Here is a 16,018-nt window from a genome sequence, read left to right as displayed (position 1 = left end):
ACAAACAATAAGTGCTCTCTCTTCCGCTTCATTCACAAGGACCACGGTTTGTGTGTCAGTAACTTTATTATCTCCGTCTTCCTCTCCGTTGTTGCCGTGATTCACTGTGAGAACCTCTGATCTTCCGGCTCATTTGTCTGCAAGTTCATTCATAAAGTGCTTTGCATTGACCGTATATGGTTGAATGTGGGCGTGAAAAGGGCAGAATAAGAGGCTGATATCTCAAGGTGGTTTGTGATTTATAAATGGAACATTGCGTAAAGTTTGCGTGCGAACGGCTTTATAAATCAGAATTATTTTTGGCGCACGCCATTTCTGGGTTTTTGGAGTACGTACTCTTTTAGTAGGGATTATACGCACTCTTTTAGAAATGAGACCCCTGAAGTCTTTCAATGGGCACTAGTGGAGTTTTTGAGACTTTCATCCAGGCCACGAGGGATGCACGCAATACATTCTTTGTGGTCTGGAAAAAGAACAATGCATTTGTTGGCTGCATTCATGAGAGCCTGCGAGAACCAGACAGCATTTTTGTGCCGCTGTGATGCAATCTATCTTCAAGTGCGTTTTTTGGGGGGGCAGCCTCTGAATTGGGCCAAAGCTTTAGATCTCAAAGTGATGTTAACCTTTGAATTTTGGTTGAAGAAAATGCCATTTATTAACAATTTTCCCATTTAAACATGTGTGTAATATTATTTAACATAGTTTGAATTTGAGGAAACTTTCTTCAGGCTTTCCTGACTTATTGGTTTTGCAAAGTACTGGAACAACATAAACGACTACCTGAAAACTCTTAACATGATCCCTCTACCATAGATGTAACTGGCGTGGAGGCATTAAGATAGGTTTCTTTCAGATCTTAATGGATTATATTATTTTAGGACCAACAAAATGTCCATTTGCTTTAAGATTTTTCAGGTGAACACATGAATGAGTTAGAAATAAAAACATCCATACATTTTATACAGCTATATGGCCATACAAATATAAAAAAAATGGGTAGTTATAAGGTTGAGTCCTGTCTTGAGCTGTTTCTTCCCTTAGATTCAGTTCGATGATGCATCTGTTTATGAACTGAACTCTACTTAGGCAGGATTGGATGCTTGAAATGAAGGGGTGGGGCTCATCTGGGCAGGTAGCTCTTCCTCTGTGATATTTCCATCTAACTGCAGCTACTGATCCGTCCCTAAACCAATTCCTGCCTCTAATTAAACACACATTCTCACACTTTAGCACACAAATCACACAGAATCCAACACGCACACAGCAACACATGCTACCTTCTGCACATACACACACCAGCACACAGAGAGGAGAAAACACATTTAGGAAGGGTCTGTAGTAAACCAGGCATAAAAAGTAATACAGTTTCTTCTTGTGGCAAGTGAAGCGGTGTTTCTGTGGATTAAGGGGCTCCACTGAAGCTCCCGGGTTTCTCAAAGTGTGAATGTGTCGTATTGAAAATCAATCCCCTCACTTGTCATAGCTGTTTGTATTGGTTGTTTTCTGGAGACACTCACTGGGCTGCATTGATTTTGGATACTTTTCATTAAAAATTAAAAAAGCCTAAACGATAACCACTGAGTCAACAAGTCACCACACACTCCACTGATGTTGTAGGAGGCTGTGAAACCAAAGAGCTGGCACAATTGATAAGAAATAGGCACTTAGACTAGAGCCAAATGATTCAGGTTGAGTTATATATTTGCCACATCTGTGTCAGTGGACATCTTATTATGGCAAATTAGAAAAAGACCCATAGGCCTTTTGGATGGGGGAAGGGGAGAGGGTCAAGTGAGCACAACGAATTGCTGAGAAATTGCAGCTGCATGTCTATGCAATTTTCATGGTGTGGGTATGCCAATAACACTTGACAAGGATCTCCATAGAACATGAACTGGCTCAGAAAATTGACCAAATGAAGTCAGTTGAGGTCTTTGATTGGAACAAGAACAAGAGCTCCAACCTTTCTGAAATATAGGCAAAGGCCTGTTTCCCTGTAGCCATTCAAATGTCCAGGGTAGAAGATAGGTCTGGACTGAAAGACAGGCTTCAGGTTTTCAAAATAAGTAACTATTTTCTCCTGCTGGGACTGCTGTCTGCAACCAGTTACATTTATTACTGTCTTTGTACATTTTACCTACTTCACACACATACACACACATTGACCATCAGCCTCTCACCCATGTGAAAAACCACACACATCAACACCCTCCCACTCCCATTAATTAATTAGCATTCCTTCTCAATGGTACTCACTTGTTTCCCCCATCTCATATTCACTGTCTCTCAGCAGTTCAAAGATGTCCACCTCCAGCTTTCCAGTGGTGGAGCGATTACTGTTCCTGTTGATGCTGTCTTTGGCCAGCGTGATGGCCAAACGCTCCCCTCTGCTGCACTCCATCGGGTCATCAAGGATGGCAGCTGAAAAGAAAAAAAGGAGAAGGAAAATAAATAATAAGTCCCATGGTGACTGCTGTTTTACAGTGATCATTCATTGGATATTCTGTGAACACAGGTCGTGTAATCAAATTTTTTTTCCCCTGTAGAACTTTTATAGAAATTTGTCCGCTAACTGCTGCTCCCAAGGTGTATGGATTTATTACCACTAAAACTTGGGTGACATTTTGTTGCACACTGCACTCCATTAATCTAAAGTGCCTTCATTGGTTGAGTACTGTTCTTAATAAATCCATACCCTCACTTTGGGAGCAGCTCTTAGAGTGTAAAATCTGCTTTTGTTCAACAAGGATGAGTACTATTTCATGTAAATACCAAATTAAATTTAGAAGGCTTAATAGATTCAAAATCTTGCACCACTCTAAAGATTTTGTCATAATAACAAAAAACATAACTTTATTCCACACTGTTGCAGGAGAAGCCTTGAAAACCCCCAGATGTTATACTTCTATAGTAAATATTTAAACTCTAGTTAGTTTTAAAGAAGTGCTACAAAGTGTAATTATACCAGAAAATTAATTCAGTTGGTCACTGGAGCACAACAAGTTGAACCCAAGTAGCAAACTCCAGTGGGAAAATATAAAGCCAATGTAATAGTACAAAAAAGGGTATTTCCTGGAGTGTCCACTTCAGGGTGGCTACAAACGCCAAGGAATCCCCATTCCATCCATATCCATGAATTTGCATCATTAGGGACACAGCTGAGTTTACTAACAGGTGCGAGCATTGGCGTTGCCACTTGGCTAAAAGCCTGCCTCAGCTCCACCCCTGTGCTTATGTTTGTGGTTGATCAAAAGTTAGCTTGAGTCAGCATTTCCAACATTGCCACCGCCATTGTTGGGCTTCATATGTTCCACCAGGAACCAATAGGTGACATCACAGAGACTACGCCTATGTTTTATACAGCCTATGAATGAACCCAGATAAGATTTATACACACTGTGTATGTACTGTACTGTAGTATAATCAGAATAACTACATTAATCAATTTTTATGAAGGTATGTTTCTGACTTCAAAGAATCTGTGCTGCCTCATCTCCGCCACATGAAAAGTCAATACTATCTCCAAGATTGTTGAAAAGATGAAAATAATAACCTAAACCTTTCACATCAACCACAAATTAGCCCAAACACATCAGCAGACAGCCTAAACAAGCATTAATAATTTGACCTATAATATGCCTTGATAGGGTCAACACTCATGGGGAAGAGGAAGACAGTGTGAAATGAGCAGCAGATGTCTGTAAGAAGTCTTTTAATTGATATGATTATCATGGGTTGGCTCAAAGGTTCTCTAGTTAAACAGATTACATTTACAGTGAAAGCAGAGGCAGGAGATAAAGACAACGCAACTGGAGAGGTGTGAAACTAATGAGGCACATTAAGCTCAACTTGCCTTTATAGTAAATTCACTTTAAACTATCCATTACAGAGAAAAAGTACAGGAGGAGTGCTGTAACTTCAGGCCTAATCATATTGGAACAAGACATGTAGAAGGTGTTGGAAGTAACCTTTTCCTGCCGATCACACAGCTGAATAAACAACTTACTGAAGCTAACAGAAATGAGACTGCCTCATCAGATATCATCACGAAGCAAAGTCATAGCAAGCCAATATCTATAACCAAAGCAAATGCTCTGCTTAATGGCACAAAAGGTCATCTCAGGTTGAACTCATCAGAGTTAAAAGATGCACACAAAGGATTTAAGAAAGTCTTTATGTGCCTAACGGCCTCCATCTCAATTTCATTGAGCTGACAGGAGCTAATATGATCACGGGTACATTATTTGGATAATTTAATCAAATCATAGTCAGACATTCAATTAAAATTGTATGTGTAGGGAGGCAAGGGGTATTTCTCTGCACTGAGCAATGAGTTAGAGTTAATGTGCACAAAGAGAGGGACTTAAGAGCTTATTTTTTAAAACAAAACAGGTATGTTCAAGATAAGCATTTGGTAAATGTTTAGATTAAATGGCACCAGTCATAGGGTTTCATAGTCCAGGAAAACATTTCTGACATCCCATCAAACACACCTTTTACACTATGACCTGACGTCTGTGGTCATGAAGTCCTTCAAGAGAATGGTGTTGAGCCACCTAAAGGACATCACAGCCCCCCTGCTGGACCCCCTGCAGTTTGCCTACCGGGCACACAGGCTGGTGGAGGATGCAGTCAACATGGGTCCGAACTACATCCTGCATCACCTCGACTCCCCGGGGACCTACGCTAGGATCCTGTTTGTGGACTTCAGCTCAGCTTTCAACACCATCATCCCGGACATCCTGCGCCAGAAACTCACCCAGCTCACAGTGCCGGCCTCCATCTGTCAGTGGATCACCAACTTCCTGACTGACAGTAGACAGCAGGTGAGGCTGGGGGGCACCACATCCAGCACCCGGACCATCAGCACTGGCGCCCCCCAGGGATGTGTTCTCTCCCCACTGCTCTTCTCCCTCTACACCAATAACTGCACCTCAGGGGACCCTTCGGTGAAACTCCTAAAGTTTGCAGACGACACCATCGTCATCTGTTTCATTCGGGATGGAGACGAGAAGTCCCCCTTCACCCCCCACCCCCACCAACCACCATTCTGAACAGCACTGTCTACTGTGGACTCTTTCAGGTTCCTGGGATCCACAATCTCCCAAGATCTGAGGTGGACCTCCCACATAGACACAATCAGGAAAAAGGCCCCGCAGAGGATGTACTTCCTGGGTCAGCTCAGGAAGTTCAACCTGCCCCAGGAGCTGCTGATCATGTTTTACATCTCCAATCCTCCAGTCTGTTCTGTGCACCTCCATCACTGTCTGGTTTGGATCTGCAACCAAACATCGGCGTCGACCTGCCCCCTATCCAGGACTTGTACCGGTCCAGGGCCAGGAAACGGGCAGGTAGTATCACTGCAGCCACCTCACACCCTGGACACAAATTTTTCAAACTCCTCCCCTCCAGCAGGCGCTACAGATCGCCATTAGAGCAGTTTCTTCCCCCAGGCTGTCACTCTGATGAACACTAAACCATAACAGTGTTATACCTGTCAGATAAATACTCTCTGTAAATAATCATGTAGATATACAATGTAACAATTCTCAGCATCTTTGCACACAGATTTAAGCATGGACACCACGCATGGTTTCTAAAACCCTCAAAAGTAGAGACAGCCTTTCATTACGAAAAAGTAGCACTTTCAAAGTCAAATAAATGTATACTTTTAAACTGAAATAGGACACCTACATTTATCAATATTCATCATTCAGCTCCCTGGACATCTCAATCTGAGAATCAACACTTCAAATCCAAAGGAAAACCTTGCATTGGACATGTATGTCACTCTGACTTTTTATATCTTTGTGATGTGTTGTTTGACACTTCAGCCACAAAGCACATTATTCAGACTCTGAAGCTGCTTGAACCGATACCTTTACATTAATACAGGATCAAAAGTTTGATTTGTCATCATGTTATCATCTAATCAGAAAATGACACAACAGGGTGTTACCTGGAAGCTGAAGGACTGGTATTTTTATTCTGTGCTGGAAAGCAGCTAGAGCTGTAATTTGAGTGAATATCATATTTATATTTGTGAACTGCCAAGTTGGGTAGCTTGAAGATGTTTAAGTAAACAACTATTCGCTTCTGCTTTTACAAGCCAGCATCCAAAGTTATGATATTGATTTTCAAAACTTTGAAAGAACGGGACTGTAAGTTGTATGCCTATGTACACATCACCGTCCTGTCATAACAAGCAGGTGTATGCCTACTGAATGAAAGTTTTGACTCCGACATGTGTTGGTCCCACAGGAGTTGACATTTGCGAGCGGTCAATACATGACAGCTGGCAAACAAGCAAGGCAGTTTTAACACTGACAAAACATGAGCTTGTCCTTGATCCATTGAGACCGATCAATGAGTAGCCCAGAGGCACATCGAGGTGTAACGTGCTGTGGACTGTGGAAGAGAGTTTCAGAGAAAAGTTGGAATGAAATGAGAATTCCTCATAGAAAAAAGGCATGTAGCACATGAAAGGGATCTCATGGGCTCTTTTAGTTATTTCACAAATGTGATCCTTTGTAAATACCTCTGCCTCTGGCTTGTTTTGATAATTAAACTGTGGTAACAAAAAAAAAAGACTGAAACATTACACACAAACAGTATGAACTCTGTCCATAAAGCCACTCACAGTGACAGGCCGAATACCTTTAACCTTTATCAGATAAACAACCGCACACTTCTTTTTGCAGACACATATGCATACTTACTGCATACATAAACATATATCGTTTTTAAAGTTTATGTCATTTTCAGTCCTGCGTTCACAGCCCCATAACCCCAATTCCAAGAAGTACAAAATGTTCGTTAAACAAATTTGGATGGTTTGCAAATCAATTACCCCTAAATTCATTTTCAAATTAAATTACAAATAATGCAGAAACTCAGAAGTTTAATTTTCTTATGAAAAGAAATGCTCATTTTAAAACAGAGGCCAGCAACAGGTTTAGATTTGGACAAGGACAACAATACACTGAAGAAGTTGTGTGTTGCAAAAGAGCGAAAATAAATAAATAAACCACCTGAAAGACCATCTCCCAACTAATTAGGTTGTTTTGCAACTGTTAAGTTACATGAAAGTCCAACAAATAGTCCAACAATTCCTCAGCGTAAAATAGCAAAGAATGAATTTTAAGTGCATAATACCATTAAAAGACTTAGAGAATCTTGACACAACTCTGTTCATAAGGGACAAGGATGAAAACCAATACTGCACGGCTGTGATCTTCAGGCCCTCAAGCACTGCAAAAAATCATGTCTCTGTAGTGGAAGTCACTGCATGGGCTTGAAACTGCTTCCAAAATGCCCCTGTCTATGGAAACAGTTCATTGCTGCATCCATAAATCCAGGTTGGACAACGGTGAAGTGAGTCTCTCCATTTTCTTTGAGTGCGGTCTATTAAGTGTGTCATTTGAAGAGGAACTCAAAAGGTGTAAGTCACAATCAAGTTGACCCTTAATCCGTGGTAAAAAAGGAAGGCCTGTGAACAGGCTTACATTGTGAGCACAGGTTTGTGTGATATTAGAATTCAGAATTGAGGTGTATCTGAAAAGTGGTAGTCAAGGGTAAAAAACTAATTATCCTTTTGAAGGATCTACTGGCTTCTTCAATAACTCAATGGCTTAATCTCTCCTTCAATAAGTCCAAGTGCTAAATGTGGATCAAATGAACTTACTCTTCACGAACAGTACGAGGCAATTTATGGAAATAATCTCTCCAGCTCTGGGCATTTCTAAAGGAAAAGTCATTACCTTTCAAAAGGGGGAGTTCATAGGGACTTGGCCTTTAATCAAATTAACCCTTAATAGTAACAAAGAAACAGTAAGTGATTAAACAGAATTTGATTTAATTTGGAAATCTAAGTTTTTTTTCCATTCACTCAGCAATCACTGCATGTACACAAACACTGTCAGTAGTTATTTTACCTCAAGAAGCTGCTCCACACACTTTAGGAATGTGAGAAGCAAGAGCATTGTTCAATCATTGGCATACCAAATTAAATTGCGCCGCATGCCATAATAATGAGGGAGATAACTTTTGCGATGTATGTGCTTTCTTCACTAAAATTGAAAGGTATAACAAATAAAGACATTACATATTTGACCTGCTTCTATTCAGAGTGGTATCAGAACTCAGTCTCATAAAGACAATTAATAACTGGTTGATGAATAACCTTTCATCAATGTGGTGGTGTTCAGGGTCTGATATTTCACCCCAATATTCTGGGACCGAGCTTCATTAGAGGTCTGCTGGTTTTGTTACGGCTGGCTGATTAGTCCACCCCATCATGTTCAGTAGGGATCAGATTTGTTTCTCCTGTAAACATTCCAACACAGAAACAGAGCTGTGTGCTAAAGCAGGTTTGCATAAAGCTTAATGACAGAATAAACTAAGAGGCCACCATGGACCAGGCGGTGCAATTGGATGCCCTTTAAATACATAAAATCACAAAAAAGCTAATTAGCTAAACAAACTGTCATCATGATATTGACTCATACCTGTTGCTCTTCCCCTATCATTGTCACTGATATAACTTCTTTTAAGTATTTATTTTTTTTAAAAATCCCTAATGTCAATTGCTGAAAAACTTCAGTTTTAGCTCTTTGAGGTCTGACTTTGAATTGGGTGCTGGGTTCAGTGGTTTCTCTTTATGTGCCCACATGCTGCCAATCACACTTAGTCTTCATTTGAAGTAACCTTGTAAAAAGCTAAATGGAAAAAAGAAGAGTGAAAGCTAACTACAGCTAATGCTATCAAGCTAACATTTATCCATAGCGGCTTTCCCTACTCTCTGCACATGACTAAGTACATTTACAAACGTAAAACAAATGCCAGTGGTTCCCAGAATCATAATGCTAGGTTCCACCTTTCTGTTGATGGCAGATAATGTTTTAAGGTGTTCCCTTAAAAATACTGAATGTTCACTCTGTTAGCCCATAAGATAATTAGCCAGCTATCATACTTGTTGAAACCAAACACACACACACACACACACACACACACACACACACACACACACACACACATATGACAAAACCACTCACCACAGGTTAATATCTGTCAAGTAGAATGGGGCAGAAGAAGGTGATATTTCCAGAAGAATATAATTTAAATCATTTCATAGATTTGGTGCCTTTAGTAAAACATTCAGGGCTTGAGCTCAAAAGGACAATCTCAGCTCTGTCAACCGGGCTGTATCGTTGCTAGTTTGGAAGAGTCCGCAATTTTCTTCTTTCTGTTGATCTCAGATCACATTGACAGTTTTTTTCTGGAATTGGATATGTTAAAAAAAAAAAAAAAAGAAAGTCATGCCAATAAAAAAGCAATATTGATACTTTCGTGAAATAATTTTTTCCCTACCACTAACAAGTATATTAAAGCCTCTGGTAACCCAAATCAACAAAAACGTTCTACCTATGATATTTCGGACCATATGTAAATACTAAAAACTATGTAAAAATATTAGAACTCAACTTTGATCCATTTTCAAATATGTTCAATTACGTTTTTTAACACTTTTTCCCACTGGGTTTTAAGGGGGCTGGTTTAAACTGATATTTATTATGTAATAAATATCCAACCAATCATAAATGAAACACTGAGTCACGTTCACACATGTTCAACAAAACTACTCCGCTCCTGCTCAGATCGTCTCCTGACGTCTCAGCCAGCTCCCCTCAGTGTTGTCTTAGCTGTTAGCTTGTTTGCTAATCACGTACTGTCTGTAATCTGTCTGTATAGCTGTCCCCTGCTCTTTGCTCTGCTGTGATCGTGTGTCCCTGTCTGCACATCCACCGGTGAAGATGACAGCTTGTTGTCATTCTTCTATTTTCCTAACTGCAGTGATTTGGGGAAACTTTGAGACGCGGTTGAGTTGAGCCGCGTCCGAGTGGCTAAAGCAGTGTGAGCTCAGCATATGCTCCGCTCATTTACCCAGGACCGGTCCACTAACTTTTCCCAAACAGCTCAGAGTTTAGACAAACAGCTCAGTCTGACACCCGGAGCTGAGCTCCTCTGCATGCACATACTACACTTCAACCTCCGCTGCCCATGGTCCTAATGCCCCGAGGACTACGAAGTGATTAAAGTAATAAATAATATAAGTTCTGATTCTGAAGTATTTCATAACTCAGCACTCAGAGACCATTTGAAATGAATAATTTTCAGATTCTGGAGATTTTATGTCTTTAACTGAGTTTTTTCATAGTTGTGGATGATTATTTTCACTCAGATTTTTGTTGAAGCTAGATTACACATTACATTTTGATATTCTACATGAATTTTAAATATTCCATTTACGTTTCCTGAGGCTTTAAGGCTTTGCAGTTGGATTTCCATATGTCAGAGATATGGAGAAACAATTGGCTTGGTATTCAAGTGTAGCACAGTCCAGAGAAAAGACTTTTGAGTAATTCCAGATGGGACTAAAGAATGGGCATGAAACTTCACCTTACACATGTATACATGTAAGCAATAAACATCTAATTATGAAGACACTAACAGCTTGTCTTATCATTTCAAAGACATCATAATAGGAGCTGCTGAATAAAAACTGTTTTTCAATCCATGTAAAAAACTATTTTCTTACAGGTATTTTCAATAATCTGTCAGCAACATGTCTCATTCATTTGATGGTTGCTTGGCGTTAATTAGCAGAGACATTAGCCCACTATCAAACCTCTTTCAGAGTCAGATGTTTAATGAGGGTGTTGATCCATGCATACCTGTGTGTGCCTACACACACATGCACTACTTGATGTCAGCAAATGAAACCACAGTGTGTCATGCTTGTCTAATGGCTGTTTTATTCACTTGGAGCTGCATGATTCTGAAGTATACCAGAGCCAATCTGTCTGCTTGTATGACTGCATGGCAAATAGAATTGCCAGTTCCACACTTTAATCAATGGTGTGCACAACCGAAGGAAGCGGAGGTCCTATCTTACATAATTAGAAACCTCACTCACGGAAGACCTGGCGACAAGAAACTGATTTCCCGGTGTCATAATGTAATGAAAGCACACACATTTCACAATTCATGCAAGTGGACTGATGTGTCAAGTCTTGTTAATCAGAGGTGGGAATGCTGACTCTGACTTCAATGGCCTGTAAAACTTCTCACAGTCACTTTACTTAATGCATATTTAGTGTGGAGCTTAAACAGCTTGTGTTCTCAGTGGTGGTTAATTGGGGAGAGAATTATAAAAACACATATCAATAGAATGCAGTTAAGAAATATGATAATGGTTGTCAAGATAATCATTTTTAAGATTAAGGGGAAGCCTTTAAATGGGTCCCTCTGGGCCTTTAATGGGAAAGCCATTGACAGAGTGCTGCCTTTGTCAACTTCCTTACAAAAAGAGCTTGCTTGGGCTGAAAACACTGAGAACAGCAACACTCATATCGAGGGATGTTAATTACAAAGCTGAAGTCTTTTTGATGTATTCTGACAGCATTTCTCTGCAGACCCCTCAGTGCCAAATTGGCTGAGACAAGAGGGACATCAGAGGATAAAGCCTCTGATGCTGATCTTACAACAGACAGGTCAGGTAATTATGAAGGACTTTAACTATTGTACAAACATGGTAATAATGGTTGATAAAACATCACAGCAGATGGACTTTTAAATACAGATGCACCAGTGTCATCTCATTAAACAGATCCCATTGGCTGTGAAATGAACTACAAATGGGGTCAAATAACAAGCTTCTGTGTTGGTATGAAAAAAACCCAACTATTTGGACTGCGATGTAACAGGCTGCTGGTATTTTTCTTTCTATTTAAATATGGCAAATCTTCTTTTGTTGGTCCTTTCATTATAGAAGAATAATTCACACATATATTTCATTAGACTTTTGTGCAAGAATAATCTATGCATCAAAATTTCAAGCAAATCTCTTTTGGTCAAAAGCTGATTTGTTGGCAGAGTTTTGGTAAATGTTGCCACAAAATATTTTACACAGGAATATAACCTCTGTATAATACTTTGATATTAATAATAACATTAGATATGATAAGTGAAGACAGAAATGTCTCCTATTCCCCTCTATCTCTCTTTTTAACCCAAACGAAGCAGAGGGCTGTCTAACATGAGTCTGGTTCTGCTCGCGGTTTCTGCCTGTTAAAAGGAAGTTTTTCCTTCCTGCTGTAACTAGCTAAATACTGCGAGGTGCATTGCTCATGGGGGATTAAGATGAGATAAGATAGAGTCCTGTCAGTAAGAGGGGACTGGATCGTATCCTGTCTTGATGTTGGGTCTTTGTCAATAATTCAACATAGAGTATGGTCTAGACCTGCTATGTTTGTAAAAGTGTCTTAAGATAACGTTTGTTGTGATTTGGTGCTATTCAAATAAAGATTGATTGATAAATACTGTTCACTCTTCTGTTTGGCCGCCCTTGTCAAAAAAAGTCAAGAGGTTTAAAGTTTTGCATTCTGTTTTCTCTTTATATTTTGTTCAACAATAAGTTGCCAAAAATGATGCAAAATTCTTACCACAGGGGAAACACCTTCTATAGACAAGCACATCAGCACTGTGAATCAAATGAAACCAAATGCAGTAGTTTTGGCTGTCATCCTCCTCCTCCACTTAAACCAGCCATGTTATGCCCCTTAAAACTAAGTCACTAGTTCCATTAGTTAAAAATAGTAATATGTGGTGAAATCCATGTTAAAAATGGGCAGGATGCATGATGTGTTCAAATGTAACATCAGGCTCACTTTGATGAAAACACAGTTAATACAGAGTTTGAGATGAAGAAATGAAATTGTTTCACAGCAGCATACAGTAGAAACTAGAGGGAATGACAAGCTGTTTAACTTCCTAATTCTAATCAGATTATACAAATACTCATTCCAAGATTATTCAAAGCAAACATTTGAGTCAAAGTATGATAATTAATTTACTAATCAATTAAAACATGACTGAAAATGACAGTAAGTAGTTGAAAATTATTGACAGTTGTATTGATAATAACGTAGTTGAGGAGTCTTGATTAACGTATCACATCAATGAAGATTAGGAATAAACATTGAAGATCAAAGAGGAATGGGAACAAGAGAGCAGACTCTGAGTCTATTTCCCAGAATTCACAGCACATAGAATGTTTACCAGAGAGACAGGGTGATGACAGCTGTCTCAGATAATAATCTCAGGTTGCCGGTGTAATATGCAAGTGTTACTGTCTTATGTATTCTCTTGTGTGCATTTTGCATGTCAACTTACATGTGTGTTTGTATACCAAGTGTTTATATATACAAGATTTACATTATGGCGGCAGGCTCACTCAGGGGAACAATGAGCTGCAGGTCTTCTGCATCTTGCCTGTGAATCAGTATTCTCAGGGAGAAGGATTCGTATGTGGTACTGCTTGAGTGTGCTTGTGCAGTGAACTGCAATTGCGTCTTGGGAATAATTGTTTATATAATGCTATTCTCCATTCAATTTCTGCTTCACTCCGGCTTATTACCTGGCACCGCTGCAGCTTTACAGCAGCAGCTAGCCAAGTGCAAATACACAACCAGCTGATACAGTACCGCAGAGGCTTTAGAAGCTGCATAGTCTGCTGTGGTGTATGCAGAAACACCAGGATATGTTCCTGCAACTTTTACCAGTCTCTCTAAGAGGCAAAACATAAAACCAAATGAAACAACTAAATATATAAAAACAGTATAAAAATATTTTAATAGGGACTTCTTTCTTTTCCTTCTGTTTTTTTGTATTTGAACGAGTCCACTAGCCTTCTATTTTGAATTCCTAATGAATAAAAAGAAGCAGAAGTATTAATTTGAAAGCAAAACACTTGACAAAGCAATCAAAATAGTAGACAAATACCAGGGGTTACGGCTTGAATTTGCACACTCACAAGACAGAGAGCATTCTCTCCTTAAATTCTCTTAAGGAGAGATGCATTAATTATGAATACCAGGTTGTCAGAGGGCTGCAAATATTAATTTAGAGAGCTGAAGATCTAACTGACAAATAGCACCACTTTTTCAGCCTGGTTACATTGATTCAAAAGTGTTGAAAATAACATTGCAGAAACATCAGATAATCTGAAAGCAAAGAAGTTGATAACAAAGGGATTCAAACATCAGGACCATGCCAATGTCAGCATGGTTACAGGACATCTACAAAGCATGAAATGGAGTCAGAGGAGAACCTGTCACAGGAGCTCTCAGATTGATGAAAACAGACATGGCCAGATGGCTCAGGGAGTGGTGATGCCAAGAGAGAAATGATGGTGAGTATCTACAAAAGCCAGCGGCATGAATATCTGGTTTGGTATTAACATGTTGGGCCATAAGTTCATCCCCCTGTGTGTATATGCTCTATTCTCTTCTTTTATTTTATCCACTGACACACTGGTGTAGCTATTTGTTCAATTTCACTCCCACTGGGTTGGAAAAGCCTGAAAGCAATTCATCAGTGCAAAGTAGCCCGCCCACTCCTATTTCTCCTGAATCAGCTGAGCCAACACTCCAAATCCTGATGTCTTCATGCCCACTAATGGCCATCCATTCTCAGTGGCTGTTGGCAAACATTTCAACTTTAGAAGAATAGGTTATTTCTGACAGCGCAGTGATGCAGAATGAGCAATGGTTGTCATAGAAAGACAGCAGGGAGTATGATTCATTGTAACCAGGCCACACTTTCGCAAGCTCTTCTCCAACAACCAAGGCACACTGGGTGTCTATTCCTCATACCCAGAAGTTCCTGTACAGCTGATAAGAGTTGAATTTGTCACTTCAGCACATCCTTTGTTTTAGTTGAAAGTAAAGGCCAGCACTTTCAAGTCACTTAACGCAAATTACATTAAAACTTAATTAAATTAGACAGAATTACACTTTCTGCTGGGCCTACATGTCACTGTTTGTTTACATATTGTCAAGGAACAGCAGAGTTGTACAACAAGGTCATGAGTGAGTGATTCAGTAGGAATGTTTCTACTATTGAGGCAACCAAACAGTTATGAATTCTTGGTAATAGTTTATAGGTTTATAGGTAATCAAACTCGGTCATTGTTTCTTAACACTGAAGGGAAATCTCAAACTCTGCAAAGTTCTCACTGTTGAAACTGATTTGTCCTCTCCAGCCGGACTGTCTGCTTGCACATGCATGTTTTGCCAATGCAGAACTTTGCCAAATTATGTATTACTACAAATGACACCCCTTTTAAATCAACAGACATATTTTATGTGTCCTTGGCATCTTCTCTGCTGTGGAAACTGGTTTTATTCAAATAAATGATTAGGCAGCATTTCATGTGCAGTGCTGATGTTGGTCTTAAACTGATGTTGGTTATTCCTTAAAGTGCACTTAGGTTAGAAGCATGTTCTACCCCTCACACTCTCTGCCCTGGTAACTGAAGCTGTGACATTCACAGCAGAGGTTTAATTGACGAGATGATGGCCAATCACTCACTGGGGATGACGAGTGTGCTATGTAGACATTAACAGTAACAGCTGCCTGATGGCCGAGGGCCGGCAGAAAGTCACACTGTGATAGTAAATTTAAGTGCTGCCATCTTGATTGGGAGAGTCATGAAAACAGTGAAAACAAACAATAGTTACTCTTTGCTGCCTCCAGCCTTCCCAACAACACCTACCTCCCCTCAACAGAGATGACTGACACTATCATCAGTATGAAGCTCCAATTTTATTCTGAAATCTGGATATAAGGAAAGTGGAAGGAGTAGCAGGAAGAGAAGGCTGAGAGTAGAAAGAAATGGAAGTTTCTTTCCTTCATGGAAGGATGAATTCCCCCCCAGGTCAAACATGACGACAGAAATAGCAATATGCATAGCATTTGCTGCCAGCTCCTGTCAAAGCTGGACAGGACAGAAGAGATCATTCTTTAAAGGGTTTAAGGGCTGTGGAGGGCCATGACAAGAGTGAGTAACACAAGCAGACAGCATGGACAGATCCCAGCTTAACAGCTCGAGAAATTCCCTTACTGTTATAATACTTGAAAAAATATATATATTCAGTGTGTGCTGCTGATATTTATG

At 39.8% G+C, this 16,018-nt stretch overlaps 1 protein-coding gene across 1 annotated transcript in view; it reads right to left on the bottom strand.

Annotated features, from left to right (window-relative positions):
• Positions 1-16,018, bottom strand: part of grik4 (glutamate receptor, ionotropic, kainate 4) — a 269,756-nt gene that overhangs the window by 133,658 nt on the left and 120,080 nt on the right. The window contains 1 exon segment of the mRNA XM_034701916.1: positions 2,257-2,421. Within this exon segment, the coding sequence (XP_034557807.1) occupies positions 2,257-2,421 (165 nt within the window).

This window comes from Notolabrus celidotus, chromosome 14 (assembly GCF_009762535.1).
Source record: "Notolabrus celidotus isolate fNotCel1 chromosome 14, fNotCel1.pri, whole genome shotgun sequence".
In the NCBI taxonomy this organism is placed as follows: Eukaryota; Metazoa; Chordata; class Actinopteri; order Labriformes; family Labridae; genus Notolabrus; species Notolabrus celidotus.
The sequence above is the reverse complement of the archived record's forward strand: the minus strand, read 5'-3'. Positions and strand labels throughout refer to the sequence as shown.